Here is a 19,800-nt window from a genome sequence, read left to right on the forward strand (position 1 = left end):
GTTGGGGATTTAGCTCAGTGGTAGAGCACTTGCCTAGCAAGCACAAGGTCCTGGGTTCGGTCCCCAGCTCCGAAAAAAAGAAAAAAAAGAAAAAAAAGAAAAAAAAAAGACATTGATAAAAGTACAAAGCTTCTGTAAGGCAAAGGACACTGTTGTTAAGACAAAATGGCAACCAACAGATTGGGAAAAGATCTTTACAATTCCTACAACAGATAGAGGGCTCATATCCAAAATATACAAAGAACTCATGAAGTTAGAGTGCAGGGAGACAAATAACCCTATTTTAAAAAATGGAGTTCAGAGCTAAACAAAGAATTCACAGCTGAGGAATGTCGAATGGCTGAGAGGAACCTAAAGAAATGTTCAATATCTTTAGTCATAAGGGAAATGCAAATCAAAACAACCCTGAGATTCCACCTCACACTAGTCAGAATGGCTAAGATCAAAATCTCAGGTGACAACAAATGCTGGCGAGGAGGATGTGGAGAAAGAGGAACACTCCTCCATTGTTGGTGGGATTGCAGACTGGTACAACCATTCTGGAAATCAGTCTGGAGGTTCCTCAGAAAATTGGACATTGAACTTCCTGAGGACCCAGCTATACCTCTCTTGGGCATATACCCAAAAGATGCCCCAATATGTAACAAAGACACATGCTCCACTATGTTCATAGCAGCCTTATTTATAATAGCCAGAAGCTGGAAAGAACCCAGATGCCCTTCAACAGAGGAATGGATACAGAAAATGTGGTACATCTGCACAATGGAATACTACTCAGCTATCAAAAACAATGACTTTATGGAATTCATAGGCAAATGGATGGAACTGGAAAATATCATCCTGAGTGAGGTAACCCAATCACAGAAAAACACACATGGTATGCACTCATTGATACCTGGATATTGTCTACGGCCATACCACCCTGAACACGCCCGATCTCGTCTGATACCTGGATATTAGCCCAAATGCTCGAATTACCCTAAATGCACAAAACACATGAAACTCAAGAAGGCTGACCAAAATGCGGATGCTTCACTCCTTCTTTAAAAGGGTAACAAGAATACCCGTGGGATGGGATGGGATAGGGAGGCAAGGTTTAGAACAGAGACTGAAAGAACACCCATTCAGGGCCTGCCCCACATGTGACCCATACATATACAGCCACCAAAGTAGATAAGATGGATGAAGCAAAGAAGTGCAGGCTGACAGGAACCGGATGTAGATCTCTCCAGAGAGACAGAGCCAGCATACAGCAAATATATAGGCGAATGTCAGCAGCAAACCACTGAACTGAGAACAGGACTCCCGTTGAAGGATTCAGAGAAAGGACTGAAAGTGCTTGAAGGGGCTTGAGACCCGATATGAACAACAATGCCAACCAATCAGAGCTTCCAGGGACTAAGCCACTACCCAAAGACTATACATAGACTGACGCTGGGCTCCAACCTCACAGGTAGCAATGAATAGCCTAGTAAGGGCACCAGTGGAAGGGGAAGCCCTTGGTCCTGCCAAGACTGAACCACCAGTGAACAGGATTATTGGGGGATGGCAATAATAGGGGGAGGATGGGAAGGGGAACACCCATATAGAAGGGGAGGGGTTGGAGTTAGGGGGATGTTGGCCTGGAAACCAGGAAAGGTAATAACCATTGAAATGTAAATAAGAAGTACCCAATTTAAAAAAGATGGAGAAAAAGTTACTATAATTTTGTTAAAGGGAAACATAATAAATATGACTCAACAAATTTAAACTAAATCTGAAACAAAATATCTCAACATTAATGACACTGAGTCTTGACTATAAAATCCACGTTCAAGAATCACTTTTTAAATAGGACCATTCACAGCATAAAAGGACAATGTGGTAGACAAATATTAGTGTCTCTCTGTCTCTCTCTCCCTGCCTCTCTCTATCTCTCTGTCTCTGTCTCTGTCTCTCTCTCTGACTCTGTCTGTCTCTTTCTCTGTCTCTTCCTCTGTCTCTCTCTGTCTCTATTTCTCTCTCTCTCCCTCTCTGTCCCTCTTTATCTCTGTCTCTCTATCTCTATCCCTCTATCTTTTTCTCTCTCTTCCTTTAAGCACTGGGATTGTCAAGGACTTGGAGAGCAGAGGATATATGTAAGGACTAAGTGTATCAATAATTAAGGCACAACTTCTGGTAAATGAGCAGCCCTTGTTAAGGGAACTGCAACACAAAGAAACAGTACAAAGAAAATATATACGTCCTCTTAAAGGATTATAGACAGGAATATATGCAGTTGAAATACTTACAGTATGTGCATGGCAGCACACACCTGCAATGCTGACACTGGGGGAGATGGAACAAAAGCAGCTCAAGTCTGAATCAATCTAGCTAAACAATAAGACGCAGCCTTAAGGGGTGGCAATGGAGCTCAGTCACAAGGCCTATGACTAGCTGATATTAGATCAAAGTTTAATGCTCAGCACCACAATAAAAAAAATAAAAATAATAATAAACACCCCTCCCAAAAATATTATTTAACTACTAAAAATAACAGATAAAAATGCAGGAAACCTATCTATACCTTTCACTGGCACTATACTCCTAGAGCTGTCTTCCAAATTTTAAAACAGAAAATGAGAGAGATCATGCACCCAGTTAGCCTTCTTCTTTTCTGTGGATTACAAGTTTCTTCTACTTGACATTTTTTTCCCCAAGCTACCAACTCTATCTTTAACATGTTGACAGAAAAACAAAAACAAGCAAAAACCAAAATCATTAATATATGCTTATTCAATTATGTTTTATAATGGAGGCTCCTCGAGGGATGGAGGTACAGACTGCAACAGAAATTAGCAGCAATACAGACAACAAATACGAGCAGAGCAGCCTAAAAGTGAGTTTGAAGTAAAACAAAAATTACTGAATTTTAATTTTTGATCTTAAAAATTTTTATAAACTTTTTCATTCTATAATACACAATTAGCATTTTAAAGAAGAAGCAACTGAGACTAGAGACACCTGGACTGCCTGGTTGGGCCTCAGCAGGATGTGCTTAGTCCTGCTGGGGCTATGGGTCCCAGCATTGGGTTATACCTAAGCAGGGCCTTCTCTTTCTCTGAGGACAAGAGAAGGGGATAAGGGCAATGTCTAAGGGTAGGACTGGAAGGAGAGGAGAGGGGACACTGCAATAGGGATATAAAGTAAAAAAAGAAAAAATTACTGAAAAAAAATAAAAAGAGCACTAGCTGTTGTATCGGATGATCTACACAGCAGCTCACACTGTCTATAACTCCAGTTCCACAGTACTTGATGCTCTCTTCTGATCTCTAAGGGCACTAAGGACACATGGGACTCACAGATGTGAATACAGGTTAAAAAAAAAACTCACCCACATAAAAGAAAATAAATGATCTAAAAAGGAAAAAAAAGTTTTTAAAAAGAAACACCTACCATGCCCAGGCTCATACTGATTTATGGTCAACTGGTCTGGCTTATGTTTAATATAACCTTCTTTCAACAACTTCTCCAAAATGCTACTGCAAATCTCAGGAAGACCTAAAGTCAGTAACCAAAAGAAGCAAAACACACTTAAATATCTACATGTTTAACCAAGAATAAAAAGACAGTAATACAATGATAGTGACCAAAGTTTTTAGTGTTGGAGTCAAAACAAATAAAAATGATAAATCCACAGGCAAAATGAGTTAAACAGACTGTAAGACTCCATTAAAATTATTACACCATAGATTCCATCAAGTGAAAAGCACAATAGTAATTTTACTAATAATAATGATGATACTTTTAAAATAATAAAACTTCATTACATTGCATTGCTCTTATCCACATTTAATAATATTTCATATATAACTTACACCTCAGACTGAAAGTAATTTTATGTCTTATTTTTCATGTGTCTTGACTGATTCATCACATGAGTTTAATTATGGAGACTTTCTACTGGTAGCATCATGTCAGCTCTCAAACACCTTTATATTTTGGAGAAATTTGAATTTTGGATTTTCAGATTAGGGAGGCTTAACCTGTTATGTTAGAAATTAAATTGAATACTTTGTAAAGTTTTTTAAATATTCCATTTACCTCAAAGATTTTAAATTTTTACTATTTAAAAAAATCATGTTTCCAAGTGAAACTTTTATGAGGCCATAAATGTGATTTTACCATGTTTGAAAGACTCAAATATGATGAAGATCATAAAAAATATATGTAGGATTGGAGAAATGATTCAACCCACAAAGGAACTATTAGATAACACAGAGAAAAAGCTGGGCAGGGTAACATAACCCTGTAAAATCTAGGCAGAAACAGGCAGATCACTAAGGTTCACTGGCCAACCACACTGGTCTGCTTGGTGAGTTCAAGGCCAGTGATACCTGTCTCAAAATAGGTTGAACAGCTTCAGAAGAACAGTACTGAAGACTGTCCCTTCTCAAAGATACTTGTACAAACACACACACACATACACACAGACACACACACACACACACACACAAATAGATAAATAAATAAACAAATAAATAAAATGAGGTCTAATACATGATTACTGCCAGTATAATTTAGATAATCAATTTATATAGACAATTTTTAAGAATATCTAAAAACCAGGCCACTTAAAAAATTAAAATGCCCTAAATTTAACCAGTTATCTCAAAAGTTCACCAGTAGATGACATGAACCTCAACTAAAATAAACTTCTAATATATCACATCTTTCTTTCCAAAGCGGCAATAACTGTGTATTAATATGTACTTACCCCCAGGTAAGGGCTTATCTTTATCCACAGTGTTGTTCTCATAGTGAAATTCATAACCAAAATGTTTTACTCTTCTGTGTTTTAAGGACCTTTGAACTGTATAAAAAATAAATAAACTCTTTGATAAAAAATAACAGCAACTTTTCATATTTCACTTAACATTATAAGGAGCCATAGGTAATAGCAATTTCTGTTAGTTACTAAATTATTTGAATAGCATGAGCCATTTTGTTTTGTTGTGTTAAAAACAAGAGTTTTACCTATTAATGGGACAGAAGTGTGTATATATACTGCCACTCATAGGATTGCTAATGATCTGGAAAGAGGCAGAGCAGCTCTCATAGCAGCTTTATACTTATGGGATATCCTGTACTACTGAGAACTTAGAGGATTCCTCAGGGCAGAAAGGAGCTGTTGGGAGCCAGACCAGTCTATGGCTTTCTCCGAGGCCATGATAAAAGGAGAAAAGGAACACTTACTCTGTATCCTTGCTCTATGGCAGACCTGGCATGGTCCAGTCTGAGGACTGGGCCAGGGCCTTTAAAGAGTCAAGGTTTCGGGGTTGGGGATTTAGCTCAGTGGTAGAGCGCTTGCCTAGCGAGCGCAAGACCCTGGGTTCGGTCCCCAGCTCCGTAAAAAAAGAAGAGAAAAGAAAAGAAAAGAAAAGAAAAGAAAAAAAAAAGAGTCAAGGTTTCAGTTTCTAGGAACCTGACTATTCTCCTTTGATAACTGATAGTAGTTATCAGTCCCAGGGACACTGAATACTTACTTGGACTGTGGCACATATTAAATACCCTGTGTCCTTTTGTACAACATTTGTTGATTAACTTTCTCCTAGCTTTGTTCCATTTCCCCCTATAAACTGTATATATATAAGATGCATTACTTTTTAATAAACTTGTTTATCATAAAACATACTTCTGTAAAAACTGCTGACCTGAATGTTATGGCCTATTATTTCTGATACCCTGGCCAATATCCTCAAGAACTTGTCACTAAGAACAACCTGTTGGTCTAAGACAATGACCATAGAAGATTTCAAACAGTAGAAGGGGTCTGAGGCTGGCATAGACCCTGTACCACAGCCCTCTGGGCCTGGATACTGCTGGGAGAGAACTGATCTGCAATGACTGTTAGGAGCATGGGTGAGACCACCACTTCTGCTTCAAGGGACCCACCTGGAGCCCTCTGACCAAAGAGCTGAGTAGTAGTCTGGGACAGGATCCTTCAGGTTTCTGTATACACCCAGATTTGACCCTGTGCCACAGTTTTCTGCCATGATCCCACAGTGCTCTGATCCAGTCATGACAGAGCTGGACTCCCAGGAGTGTTGAGAAACAGATTTACAGGAGGATCAAGCCACTGTCAAAGACAGCAAGACCAGCTAACACCAGAGATAACCATATGATGAGAAGCAAGTAAAAGACCATAAGCAACAGACACCAAGGCCACTTGGCATCTTCAGAACCCAGTTCTCCCACCACATCAAGTCCAGGATACCAAAACAGATTGGAAAAGCAAAATTCTGATTTAAAATCAAATCTCATGATGATGTTAGAGGACTTTAAGAATGACATAAATATCTCCCTTAAAGAAATACAGGAAAATATGTAGAAAAGGAAACACTAAAATCCCTTAAAGATTTACAGGAAAACACAACAAAACAGGTGAAGGTATTGAACAAAACCATCAGGTTATAAAAATGGAAATAGAAACAATAAAGAAATCACAAAGGGAGAAAACCCTGGAGATAAAAAACCTAGGAAAGAGATTAGGAGTCACAGATGCAAGCATCACCAACAGAATACAAGAGATAGAAGAAAGAATCTCAGGGGCAGAAGATACCATAGAAAACATTGATACAACCATCAAAGGAATTGCAAAAAGCAAAAAGTCCCTAACCCAAAACATCCAGGAATTCAAGGACACAATGAGAAGACAAAACCTAAAAGTAATAGGTATAGAAGAAAATGAAGATTCCCAACTTATAGGGCCAGTAAATATCTTCAACAAAATTTTGGAAGAAAACTTACTTAATCTAAAGAAAGAGATAGCAATCAACTTACAAGAAAGAAGCCTACAGAACTCCAAACACATTGGATCAGAAAAGAAATTCTTCCTGTCACATAATAGTCAAAACACCAAATATACAAAACAAAGAAAGAATATTAAAAGCAGTAAGGGAAAAAGGTCAAGTAACATATGAAGGGAGACGTATCAGAATTACACAAGACTTCTCAACAGAGAATATGGAAGCTAGAAGATCCTGGGCAGATGTCATAGAGACCCTAAGAGAACACAAATGACAGCACAGGCCACTATATCCAGCAAAACTCTCAATATAGATGGAGAAACCAAGATATTCGACGACAAAACCAAATTTACATAATATCTTTCCACAAATCCAGCCCTACAAAGGATAATAGATGGAAAACTCCAACACAAGTAGGGAAACAACACCTAGAAAAAGCTAGAAAGTAATATCCTTGCAACAAAACCAAAAGGAGAGACACACAAGCATAATTCCACCACTAACAGCAAAAATAATAGGAAACAACAATCAATGGTTCCTAATATCTCTCAACGTAAGTGGACTCAACTCCCCTATAACAAGACAAAGACTAACAGACTGAACACATAAAAAGGACCCAGAATTTAACTGCATATAGAAAACACTCTTTAGTGACAAAGACAGACACTTATTCAAGAGTAAAAGGAATGTAAAAAAAATTTCCAAGCAAATGGCAGAAGAAACAAGCTGGAATAGCCATTCTAATCAAATAAAATTGATTTAAAACCAAAAGTTATCAAAAAAGATAAGGCAGGACACTTCATACCTATCAAAGGTAAAAATCCACCAAGATGAACTCTCAATTCTGAATAAGTATACTCCAATTGCAAGGGCACCTGGATTCAAAAAATAAACTTTACTCAAACTCAAAGCACACATTGCACCTCACATAATAATAGTGTGTGACTTCAACACCACATTCACATCAATGGACAGATCATGGAAACAGAAACTAAACAGAGACACAGTGAATTAACCAAGTGGATTTAACAGATATTTATAGAACATTTGATCCTAAAACAAAAGAATATACCTTCTTCTCAGTACCTCATGGTACCTTCTCCAAAACTGAACATATAATCGATCAAAACAGGCCTCAACAAATACAAGATGATAGATATAATCCCATGTATCCTATCTGATCACCATGGACTAAGACTGGTCTTCAATTACAACAAAAAAACGACAGAAAGGCCATATACACATGGAAGCTGAACAAAGATCTACTCAATGATGACTTGGTCAAGGAAGAAGTAAAGACAGAAATTAAAGACTTTTTAGAATATAATGAAAATGAAGGCACAACATACCCAAACTTACGGGACACAATAAAAGCAGTGCTAAGAAGAAAACCCTTAGCTCTGGGTACCTCCAAAATGAAACTGGAGAGAGCATACACTAGCAGCTTAACAGCACACCTTTAGAACAAAAAGAAGCAAATACATCCAAGAGGAGTAGATGGCAAGAAATAATCAAACTAAGGGCTGAAATCAACCAAGTAAAAATAAAAAAATACAGAAAGAATCAATAAAACCCAGAGCTGATTCTTTGAAAAAAATCAACAAGATAGATAAGCCCTTAGCCAGACTAACCAGAGGGCATAGAGACAGCATCCAAATTAACAAATCAGAAGTGAAAAAGGAGACATAAAAACAGAGATTGAGGAAAGTCAAAACATCATCAGATACTACTACAAAAGCCTATACTCAACAAGACTGGAAAAATCTGAATGAAATGAACAATTTTCTAGACAGAAATCAGGTACCAAAGTTAAATCAGGATCAGATAAACCATCTAAACAGTCCCATAATTCCTAAAGAAATAGAAGCAGTCATTTAAAGATTCCCAATCAAAAAAAGCCCAGGACCAGATGTGTTTACTGCTGAATTCTATCAGACCTTCATAGGGACCTAATACCAATACTCTCCAAACTATTTCACAAATAGAAACAGAAGGAACACTACCCAATTCCTTCTATGAAGCCACAATTACACTTATACCTAAACCACACAAAGACCCAAAAAAGAAAGAGAACTTCAGACTAATTTGCCTTATGAATATCAATGCCAAAGTACTCAAGAAGATTCTTACAAACCCAATCCAAGAACATATCTAAACAATCAACCATCATGATCAAGTAGGGTTCATCCCAGGGATGCAGGGATGATTCAATATACAGAAATCCATCAATATAATCCACTATATAAACAACCTCAAAGGGAAAAGACACATATTCATTTCATTAGATACTGAAAAAGCATTTGACAAAATTCAACATCTCTTCATGATAAATGTCTTGGAAAGACCAGGAAATCAAGCTCATACCTAAACATAGTAAAAGCAAAATACAGCAAACCAATAGCCAACATCAAACTAAATGGAGAGAAACTTGAAGCAATCCCACTAAAATCAGGGACTAGACAAGTCTGCCCACTCTTTGCCTACCTATTCAATTTAGTACTTGAAGTCTTAGCCAGGGCAATTAAACAACAAAAAGAGGTCAACGGCATACGAATTGGAAAAGAAGTCAAGCTATCACTATTTGCAAATGATAGGATAGTGTATTTAAGTGACCTCCAAAACTCCACCAGAGAACTCCTAAACTTGATAAACAACTTTAGCAAAGTGGCTGGACATAAAATTAACTCAAACAAATCAGTAGCCTTTCTCTACTCAAAGGATACAGGTTGACAATGAAATTAGGGAAATGATACCCTACACAAAAATTACAAATAATATAAAATATCTTGAGGTGACTCTAACCAAGCCAGTGAAAGTTCTGTATGATAAGAACTTCAAGTCTCTGAAGAAAGAAATCAAAGAAGAACTCCGAAGATGGAAAGATCTCCCATGCTCATGGATTGGCAGGATTAATTTTGTAAAAATGGCCATCTTGCCCAAAGCAATCTACAGATTACCCCATCAAAATCCCAAGCCAATTCTTCACAGAGTTAGAAAGAGCAATTTGCAAATTCATTTGGAATAACAAAAACCCAGGATAAAACAATAAAAGAACTTTTGGGGGAATCACCATCTCTGACCTCAAGCTGTGATAAAAACTGTATGGTACTGCTAGACAGGCAAGTAGATAAATGAAAATAATATTGAAGACCCAAGAATGAACCTACACACATATGGTCACTTGATCTTTGACAAAGGAGCTAAAAGCATACAATGGGAAAAAAAAAATAGCATTTTCAACAAATGGTGCTGGTTCAACTAGAGGTCACCATGTAGAAGAATGCAAAGCGATCCATTCTTATCACCCTGTAAAAAGCTCAAGTCCAAGTGGATCAAGGACCTCCACATCAAACCAGATATACTCAGAAGAAAAAGTGGGCAAGATCCTGGAATAAATGGGCATTGGAGAAATTTTCCTGAACAGAATACCAATGGCGTATGCTCTAAGATCAAGAATCAACAAATCAGATCTCATAAAATTGCAAATTTTCTATAAGGCAAAGGACTCTGTCATTAGGACAAAACAGCAACCAACAGATTTGGAAAAGATCTTTAATGATCCTACATCTTATAGAGGGATAATACCCAATATATACAAAGAACTCAAGAAGTTAGACTCCAGAGAATCAAATAACCATTTTAAGAAATGGGATACAGAGCTAAACAAAGAATTGTCAGCTGAGGAATATTGAATGGCAGAGAAGCACCTAAAGACATATTCAACATCCTTACTCATCAGGGAAATGCAAGTCAAAACAACCCTGAAATTCCACCTCACTTCTCAGAATGGCTAAGATCAAAATCTCAGGTGACAGATGCTGGCGAGGATGTGGAGAAAGAGGAACACTCCTCCATTGTTGGTGGGATTGCAAGTTGGTACAACCATTCTGGAAATCAGTCTGGAGGTTCCTCATTAAATTGAACACTGCACTACCTGAGGACCCAGCTATACCACTCCTGGGCATATACCCAAAAGATGCTCTAACATATAACAAGGACACCTGCTCTACTATGTTCATAGCAGCCTTAATTATTATTGCCAGAAAGAACCCAGATGCCCTTCAACAGAAGAAAGGATATAGAAAATGTACCACATCAGATCCCATTACAGATGGCCGTGAGCCACCATGTGGTTGCTGGGATTGAACTCAGGACCTCTGGAAGCAGCAGTCAGCTCTTAACCACTGAGCCATCTCTCCAGCCCTATATGAATACATATACATATATGGTATATTTTCTATATGAATATGGATGGCCTTGCAGGGCATCAATGGGAGGAGAGGCCCCTGGTCCTGACAAGGCTCATGCCCCAGTGTAAGGGAATGTTAGAGTGAGGAGGTGTGATAGAGTGATAGGTGGGTGAGGGACCACTGGCATAGAAGCAGGGGTGGAGGTTGCGGGTTTCTGGTGGGGAAACCAGGAAATCAGATAACATTTAAAATGTAAATTAAAAATGCAATTAAATAAAAGAAAAAAAAGAACAGTGGAAGAGCTGATAAAAGCTATTCCTCTAGGCTTTATAAAAGACTGGAATTTAGAACTGGTTGCTTTTACAAATGTTATACATAACACTCTGCTTAATCATTCTCAGTGTAGCTTGCCTATTACTAAGTCCAAGCTGTTTCCAGTGATCTTGAGGAAATAGTAGAATGTCAGTAAACCTATAGTGTATAACAAAAGCAAGAGCAGAAACAGGATACTTTACAGAAATCTAATTTATGGACCATAGATTTTTACTTACAATGCTGATTACCTGTATCTTCTGTCCAATTAACACTTTCCAAAAGCATTTTCTCCTCCTCAGAAGAAATAATTTCTTCTACCACCAAAAGGCCTGGAGGTAAGGCTTGAAGTCCCAATTTTTTCCATTGTGCTACAGAAAAATAAAATAATAGTTTCATGCAAAACCTGTACTCCCCTATACCAAGAATTCTGCCCCAGAAGCATAGTATGAAAGGCTCTTAATTGTCATTTCAGAAGTAAGAATGTTAAATGGTCCCCACAAAATGCAAAAAAAAAAGATCAAATCAGTCACACTGCATGTTATGCTCTCTTCAGCAACGAATGCTACCCAAGTCTTTTCTTTGTATATAGATAATTGAATCCCTTCCTAAACACCAGTGAAGGATAAAGTTTTCATAATACTTATTGTATACATTATTATAAAAAAAAGTCAGGTATAAGACAGTACAAAAGGAGAACAGAAACCAGATGATCATTTCATACAATGTAGAAGGCTTTATGATACCTCTTCATGATAAAAGATTTGCTGAAACTAGAAAGTACTATACCCCAGCATAATAAAGGCTATATATCCAGCAAACCTATATACAGAGAATTATTTCCTCTAAATATCGGACAGTAATAATACAATGGTATCTTCTCTCTACTCTGATTCAATACAGTGCTTGAAATCTTAGCTTGAACAGAAAGAAGAAATAAAAGAGGTATACCCCAAGAAAGACGTCAAGTTATCTATATTTGTGTTTACAAACACTCCACCACAAAATACTTAGACCCAATAAACACATTCAACAAATAACAGAGTACAAGATCAATGTCCAAAAATCAGCTTTTCTATATGCAAAAGAAAGAAATTCAAAGGGAAGTTTTTGTTGGTAGTTTTTTGTTGTTGTTGTCGTTGTTCATAGGCAAATGAATAAAGCGGACAAGCCTCAAAATAAGAAATAGAAACAACTAAAAATCTCTGAATGTTCAACATTCTAGCAGAAAAGTAAACATTAAAACTTTTGGGTATATACCCAGGAGCAGAAAAAGTGGATCATATGGAAATTCCACTTCAAGTTGTTGTCCATATTCTCACTAGCAGTGAGTAAGAGCTCTTCTTTTCCCACATTAACCTTTGACCTCCACAGGCACACTATGATCATGCACATCAGCACACACCTCCCAAACACAAAGAATAATTGAGAGAAACTCTGCAAGAAGAAAATTCACACAAAAAAAGTAAGTTGAAAGAAGCTAACTTCAAGGTACCTTTTTCAACAAAATTCAAGTACAGAAAGATCTTCTGCCCCAAATCATCAATGATTTCTTTTCCATTGAGAATAGAATAGGCTTTCTTGGATTCTTCAATAGTTTGGAATATGACAAATGCATATGGCTTATTAGGTGGCATGAGGAGGGCTTCCACAGGTCCACACTTCTCTAAAGTCAAAAGCAGTTGTTTCCTACTCACAGCATTACCCAGACCACCATTGGCAATAACCAGGCTCTTAAAAAAAAAAAAAAAGTAATAAGCAAAGGATATATAATAGATATAACCTATTTATTTGAAAGTAAAATGAAATTGCATTATTTTAGAATAGAGTATTAAAAATAGTTTATTTCTTTGTATATAAAAAGTGTTATTTGGTCTGTTAGCTTCATACAAAGTACACAAGTAAATTTAGTACACAAGTAAACTTACTAAACATTTGGGGGGAAAGTATTCCTATGCTATAAACATTTATTTCTAAATACTTGTATTGTTGATATATTCATTTCTTCACAACTAGAAATAAGTTAAAACATAAATTCCTATTGTTCAGAAATCCAAATTTTAGCAAAATAAAAGGAAAGAATATAGAGAGAAGCATGCAGCCAGCAGTCATCTTGATACTTTTTGCCAGAGAATCAATGTCTTACATTCCTTTACCCATTTAATCACATTCAGCATAATCTTTAAAACAGAGTAAACTTATTTGTAGAATATAAGCCCCACAGTATAGAACAGGGAACTCTCACCAACAGTTCAGTGAGTGACTAAGGAGCTAGGTTTAAATACTATTGCTGTTAGTCTTCTATGAATATAACCATTATGCCATGTTTACCAAAAAGATAAAGCAAAGAAATTGAATCAAAAGATTAATTCCAGGTTCATAAAACATGAAAAGATTTCTGCTCAAGGAAATTAATTCAGTCAAAAATAATTCAATCAAATTTTAAGTAATTTTCTCTCCTTTGTAAGTTGCAAGATTACTTTCTGTCACCTCGAAGACTACTAAGCTCTAGTCAAGGGATTTGGAGTGAAAGAGGGAATCCTCCTATCTTAAGAGTATATTCAGTATATTATATTAAGTACATTATATTAAGAGTAATGAATATAGTACTCAACTCAACTTACTTTCCCAGAAAAAAAGCATAGCTAAGTTGACTTATGCAATCATACATTCGTGTCTCCAGTGATCAGAGGCTACTTAGAACTCATTAGTCATTTCATTAATAAATAAAAAACAAGTAGATTTACTCCTGAGCGTCCAAAAGATTTAGAAATGCTATACTATGCCCAGCTAGAAATAAAGCCCAGGTCAAAATTAATCCTCATATCCAAATAAGGAGAAAAGTGAGGAGTTAAATTGAGCTGTAATTTAAAGTCCAAAAAAAAACCTTACAGTAGTTCATATCATCTCACTTAATTACTGCCAGCAGACAGTGAAAGGTTTTATAAATAAGGACTAATGAAAATATTTTATATTACATAATCTAAATACTTTGTAACATAGGAAAGAGAAGAAAAGAAGAAAGATTATATTAGGCTATAAAAGATCTGCCTTCAAGTTTCTATTCAACACTGATTTATAATAAAGGAAATTAACCTCTCAAGATAGTTTTCCCATCTAGCTCACATAAACTTTAAAAAAAACCTAAAAATAATAATGAATGTTGAATTTGTTCTATCAACTATAAAGAACTATACAATATTATTACTAATATGTACCTGCAACACACAGTTTGCAGTAGTTCTCAGTAGTTCTCAACCTGTGGGTCACAACCACTAAAATACACACACTTCTGATGGTATCAGGAAATGAGACACTGTTCCATACCAAAGTTATATGAATTAAGTAGCAAGGAAAATAAATTTATGGTTAGGGGTTCCTAAGACCATCGGAAATGTTTGTTTTCCAACGGTTATGAGCCACAGATTGAAAACCACTGCTGTAGTTCAACTTCCATTAGCAAAAGGAATTCAAACTACCACATAAGACTGGGCTACTACATAAATGGAAAACTGAAATATCTTGCCACAATGTATATTTAATATGGGCGCAACACATCACTGAACAATTTATAGCTTTGAGCTATACTTAATATTAACATAATACCAATGGTAGAAAGCTAACTGTTGACCCTATAAATGATACTCTGCTATGCTTGCAAACAAAAGCCTACTATAATTATCTGCACATAGGCTTCCTCCAGCAGCTAATGGAAACAGATTCAGGGATCCGTGGCCTAACATTAGGTTGAACTCGGGGAGTCTTATGGAAGAGTGAAGGAAAGGATTAAGAGTCAAAATCACCACGAGAAGATCTACAGAGTCAACTACCCTAGGCACACGGGGACTCCCCGAGACTGAACACCATGTACGGGATAGATGTGGCCCTACACATAGGTAGCTGATGTGAACCTTGATCTTCATGTGCATCTCTTAAAAACTGGAGCCAGAGCTGTCTCTGACTCTGTTGCCTGTACTTAGATCCCTTCCCCTAGCTATCTTGCCTTGTCTGCCCTTGGTGGCAGAGAACTAGACAGAGGTACATAGTCCTACTGCAACTTGATGTGCCTGAGTGGGTTGGTACACATGGTGGGGCCTCTCCTTTTCCAAGAGAGGAAGGGGGATGTGATGATGGTACTGTGCAAAAAGGGGAGAGCTGTGACTATAATATAAAGTAAATAAATTAATTAATGGAAAAAGAGACAAAAAACCCATATGCATTAACATATTGATACAGTGACATTCAAATGATAACAACAATATAAGGTCACCTGAGTGGGATAAGAGACTGCCTGGATGCCTTCATGTTTCAGCAACACATGTCTGGCTTTACTCTGTTTCCTTAAGAACTTCTTCTCCATTTTAGTGAGTTTCAAAACACCTTCATGATTGATATTCATAGTAATACTATAAAGAAAATGTATAAAAAGTACGTCTTAAAAGTCTTGAACAGTTATTATTCATACATCCTATAGTTCATACACTTTTCTCTGTTATGTAAAAAGCCTTAGTTTCCTTTCAAAAATCTAGAAAATGGAAAACAATAAAAATGTAAAAATACTTCAGAACTTAACACAATTCATAACAAGTCATCTGTTAGATTAAGTTCTCCATCATGATGTAAACTATGGGAAAGTAGCAATGTCAGCATATAGTATGTGGCCAAGAAACATATGGAAAGAATCAGTGAATGTTAATTAAGTGAGCATATATGCCTATGATAACTTCAGGGCTCTAATCATACAAGTATAACATGGCACATGGCTTTGTGGGAACTTGTAAATGAGATGAGCAAAACAATCACATACCAAACAATGAAAAATTATGACATTTCTCCATATAATCAACTGCCACTAGTATTGCTGTTTTTTGTGGCATAACTAGAGACCAAAACACAAAAACAATGTTACTGAAAAAGTCTTTAAGACTTCAAATTAAAAGGACCAGGACAACAAAGTCATTTAAAAAGTAGGTACTCAGTAAGACAATAACAAAAAAGGAAAAATTATAATATCCAACAATAGTGAAATACAGACATAATTTAAGGGGTCTCTCCCCCCCATCTTGTTATTGTTCTGTTTTGAAAGACAGTCCCATGTATATCCCAGGCTGGCCTCCAAATTGTGACAAGGCAGAGGATGACCTTGCATTTCTGATAGTCCTGCCCTCTACCTCTGAAGTGTCCACATGTCCAGTATATGCTCAGTTTCTCACTATGTAGCGATAGCTGACCTCAGATTCATAATGTTAATCCTGCCTCAGCCTTTGTATGCTGGGAATATAAATGTGCACCATCATGTCCAGTTGGCATAAAATTTTTTGAGTAGCAAATGTTTACTGACCATCTGGAATAAAGCTGCATATTTCAAAGCTAACAAATAAAACAAACAATAAAACCACATTTCAAAACAACTAGGGCACAGTTGAAACTCTAGTAGTTGTACTTTAAGGACAGTAGAAAATGGCATTAGTTTAGTTTCTTAACATATATAGCACATGTTAGGAGGTACAGTCAGTAATGTAGGTTTGTTGTAAATCATGGTAGGACAGTGTGTAATGAGAAAACCTGCAATAATCCACCTGTAGCAGGCAGAAATGTTGACCTAGTTTCCACCGCAGGCATAAAAGGAAAGGAAAGGAAGGGACAAGGATGAAAGCAAAGTTCTCACAGGATCAATAAGCCTTAGTGATTACTCAGATGTGAAGAAGAGAGGGATCCAGACAGTGTACAGCTGCTTGGATGCACCAGGTATCTCACAGGAGTAAGGTCACTATTAAATAGAATACTAGCCATGCAGTTGTTCAATTACCTCCAGTCTGAGCAAATTTTCTGTTCATAAGAAGAGAACAGAGACAGAATGGCTCTATTACTAGTAAACTCTCAATACATCTTGTTGGATAGTACCAACAAGTATCAGTTGTACTATGTCCATGTCTGAGTTAGAAAGTAGAGCTGTGGCTAGAGAGGTGACTCAGTAGTTATAAGTACTAGTTGCTCTTCCAGAGGACCTGGGTTCAAATCCTAGCACCCAAATCATAGCTCAAACAATTCACAACTCCAGTTCCAGGAGATCTCATTACTTCTACTGATCTCCTTGAACACCAGGCATACAAGTGGTATACAGATACACATGCAGACCACACACATCTTTTGAATTTATAAGTTATCCAAATTACATTATCTATTTAAAAAGAGAGAAAAGTTTAATCATTAAAACTTAGGAAAAAAATTACCCATTTCTTTTTTTTTTTTTTTTTTTTGGTTCTTTTTTTCGGAGCTGGGGACCGAACCCAGGGCCTTGCGCTTCCTAGGCAAGCGCTCTACCACTGAGCTAAATCCCCAACCCCAAAATTACCCATTTCTGAATTGCACATCTATTTTTTTTCTTACACTCATTGTTTATCTTCTTCTAGAAGTGAATAGAAGTTAAGTATATGAAGCAGTGATTTTGTCTGTATTATTCACCAAGTAGCACACAGCACTTAAACAGGATGTGATATAAAGTAGTGACTCATTAAATGTATATATTTAAATAAACCAAAGTAGAATTTGCCATTTTAGCTACTAAATTTCTCTAACTTTGGCAGCCATCTTCAGCGATAACTCACCGAGTGTTAACCCCAATTACCTGCATGTGTTGGAGTTAGAAAGACTCCCATCTACAGTCTTGGGTACCTGACATATAGCTGGAGACAAACGTTAAAAGGAAATCGATCAAAACCACAGGGTGACTATTCCACTCCAGAAGCAGAAGGACCGATCAAGAAAGAATATAAGGACCCATCTGTGGGTCAAGAGTCCCTTGCAAATCCGTGCTTCACAGAATTGATGCTGGCTGATAAACGACTAAAGGCAAGGGCCAGTCCCCGACTACTATGCCTGCTAACACAGACACCGCTGGGTACCCATCATATGCCAAACATAAGGACACTAGATCCTACCAGGGCTCCCAACACCCTCAAATCCCCGGCCCAAAAACTGCACCATTCGCGGTCTGAGTCGGCCCATGCTGGTGGTCAAGGCAGAGCAGACAGGGAGCTGAAAGAAGTAAGCCATGGTTTGCGATCCTCCATACACCCATCCCCCAATCGGTGGCGTACACTTTTCTTTCTTCTCACCAGAAATTTCCACCTTCTAGCTGCTTTGTAAATCGCCAGCCTTCCCCGATGCAGCCTAGCGAGTGATGCAAGTACTCTCACAACCCCTCACCCACACCTGATCGCCGCCATATTGCGGACAATCGTACTACATTTCCCATGAGCCCACGGGGCTACCACAAACCCCTCCGACTCTCAGATTCTTTGTTAACCCTTTCTCCACCAAGTGTCTGTAAACTGTTGCGTGAAACAGAAAATTCGGCTGCTTTTTGTGGGTGAATAGTGATCATCGGAGTAGGACCTACAATTGTCACGTTACTAAGCAGCACACTCCTTAACTACATGGTAAACATTTGATCTTTTACTCAAAGATAACTGTAGCATTCACCCTTTATTAAGGAAACTTATCTTTGTAAACCACTACCAATCGAAATACAGAGGTGTAGAGCCCAGTCTCAACTGACATTTACAGCACAACTCCTACCCATAAAGCTCAGAACATTGCAGAGAAAATGGAGGCGGAGCAATTGAAGCTGACAATGGATTGTGTCTCCTGGGAACATCAGAAGCATGACTGCCTAAACTAATTTGAACAAAGACAATGAAAACAGCTATGCGTGTGTGGTCAGGCAAAAAATAGAGAAGGCCTAAACCTACTAGAAGAACAATATGCAAATAAGGAATTCTGAGAGCAAGAGAAATACTCCTCTCCAGGGAAGAGCAAGCCAATTGTTTATCCAATAACGAATGGTCAGACTGAAAACACTTAAATACAAGTAACATTATAATACAATCTGTGCAGTTTGTATTTATGTATATATGTACAATTAATAATAAAAGAGGTGATGAATTTGAAAGAGCAACGAAGATAGGTATAGGAGAGGGTTTAGAGGGAGGAAATGCAATAAGTAAATTATATAATCTAAAAAACCAGAAAGAGTAGAAATTCTAAAACAGAAGAAACTAGATCTGCTTCAGCAAAGATATTTCAAAGTAAAGTTTAAATGGCAGAAAAATTAGAGACAATAATTGTACATTATGAGGTTGACTCAGAACAACAACAACAAAAAAAAAACAGTAACAGTATTGTTTTAAATTTGTAGTTGAAAGAATAAAAAATACAGCCAAAAAGTCAGAAGTTGGGGCTGGAGAGATGGCTCAGCGGTTAAGAGCACTGACTGCTTTTCCAGAGGTCCTGAGTTCAAATCCCAGCAACCACATGGTGGCTCAAGACCATCTGTAATGGGATCCAATGCCTTCTGGTGTGTCTGAAGACAGCCACAGTGTTTTCTTATAAATTAAGTAAATAAATCTTTAAAAAAAAAAAGTCAGAAGTTTAGAAATGCTATCTTACCCCTAAGGAGCCCTAAGTACCTCAAATTCCAGCTCTCTCCCCATAAGTAAAAGGTCACATTTCTTAAGCCTGCTCTTCCA

At 37.3% G+C, this 19,800-nt stretch overlaps 1 protein-coding gene across 17 annotated transcripts in view; it reads right to left on the reverse strand.

Annotated features, from left to right (window-relative positions):
- Alkbh8 (alkB homolog 8, tRNA methyltransferase) overlaps nt 1-18,503 on the reverse strand; it is a 78,235-nt gene extending 59,732 nt beyond the window's left edge. For 4 of the 17 annotated variants that reach the window (XM_087554140.1, XM_087554144.1, XM_087554135.1 and 1 more), the window contains exons 1-6: nt 18,370-18,503; nt 15,540-15,675; nt 12,765-13,002; nt 11,509-11,640; nt 4,736-4,831; nt 3,415-3,519 (exon numbers count right to left, since the gene is read on the reverse strand). In XM_087554140.1, coding sequence (XP_087410266.1) covers nt 3,415-3,519; nt 4,736-4,831; nt 11,509-11,640; nt 12,765-13,002; nt 15,540-15,668 — 700 coding nt within the window. In that variant the 5' untranslated portion in view covers nt 15,669-15,675; nt 18,370-18,503. 17 annotated transcript variants of the gene reach the window in all.
- Nucleotides 18,504-19,800: the final 1,297 nt, after the last annotated feature.

This window comes from Rattus norvegicus, chromosome 6 (genome assembly GCF_021556685.1).
Source record: "Rattus norvegicus strain SHRSP/BbbUtx chromosome 6, alternate assembly SHRSP_T2T, whole genome shotgun sequence".
Lineage (NCBI taxonomy): Eukaryota > Metazoa > Chordata > Mammalia > Rodentia > Muridae > Rattus > Rattus norvegicus.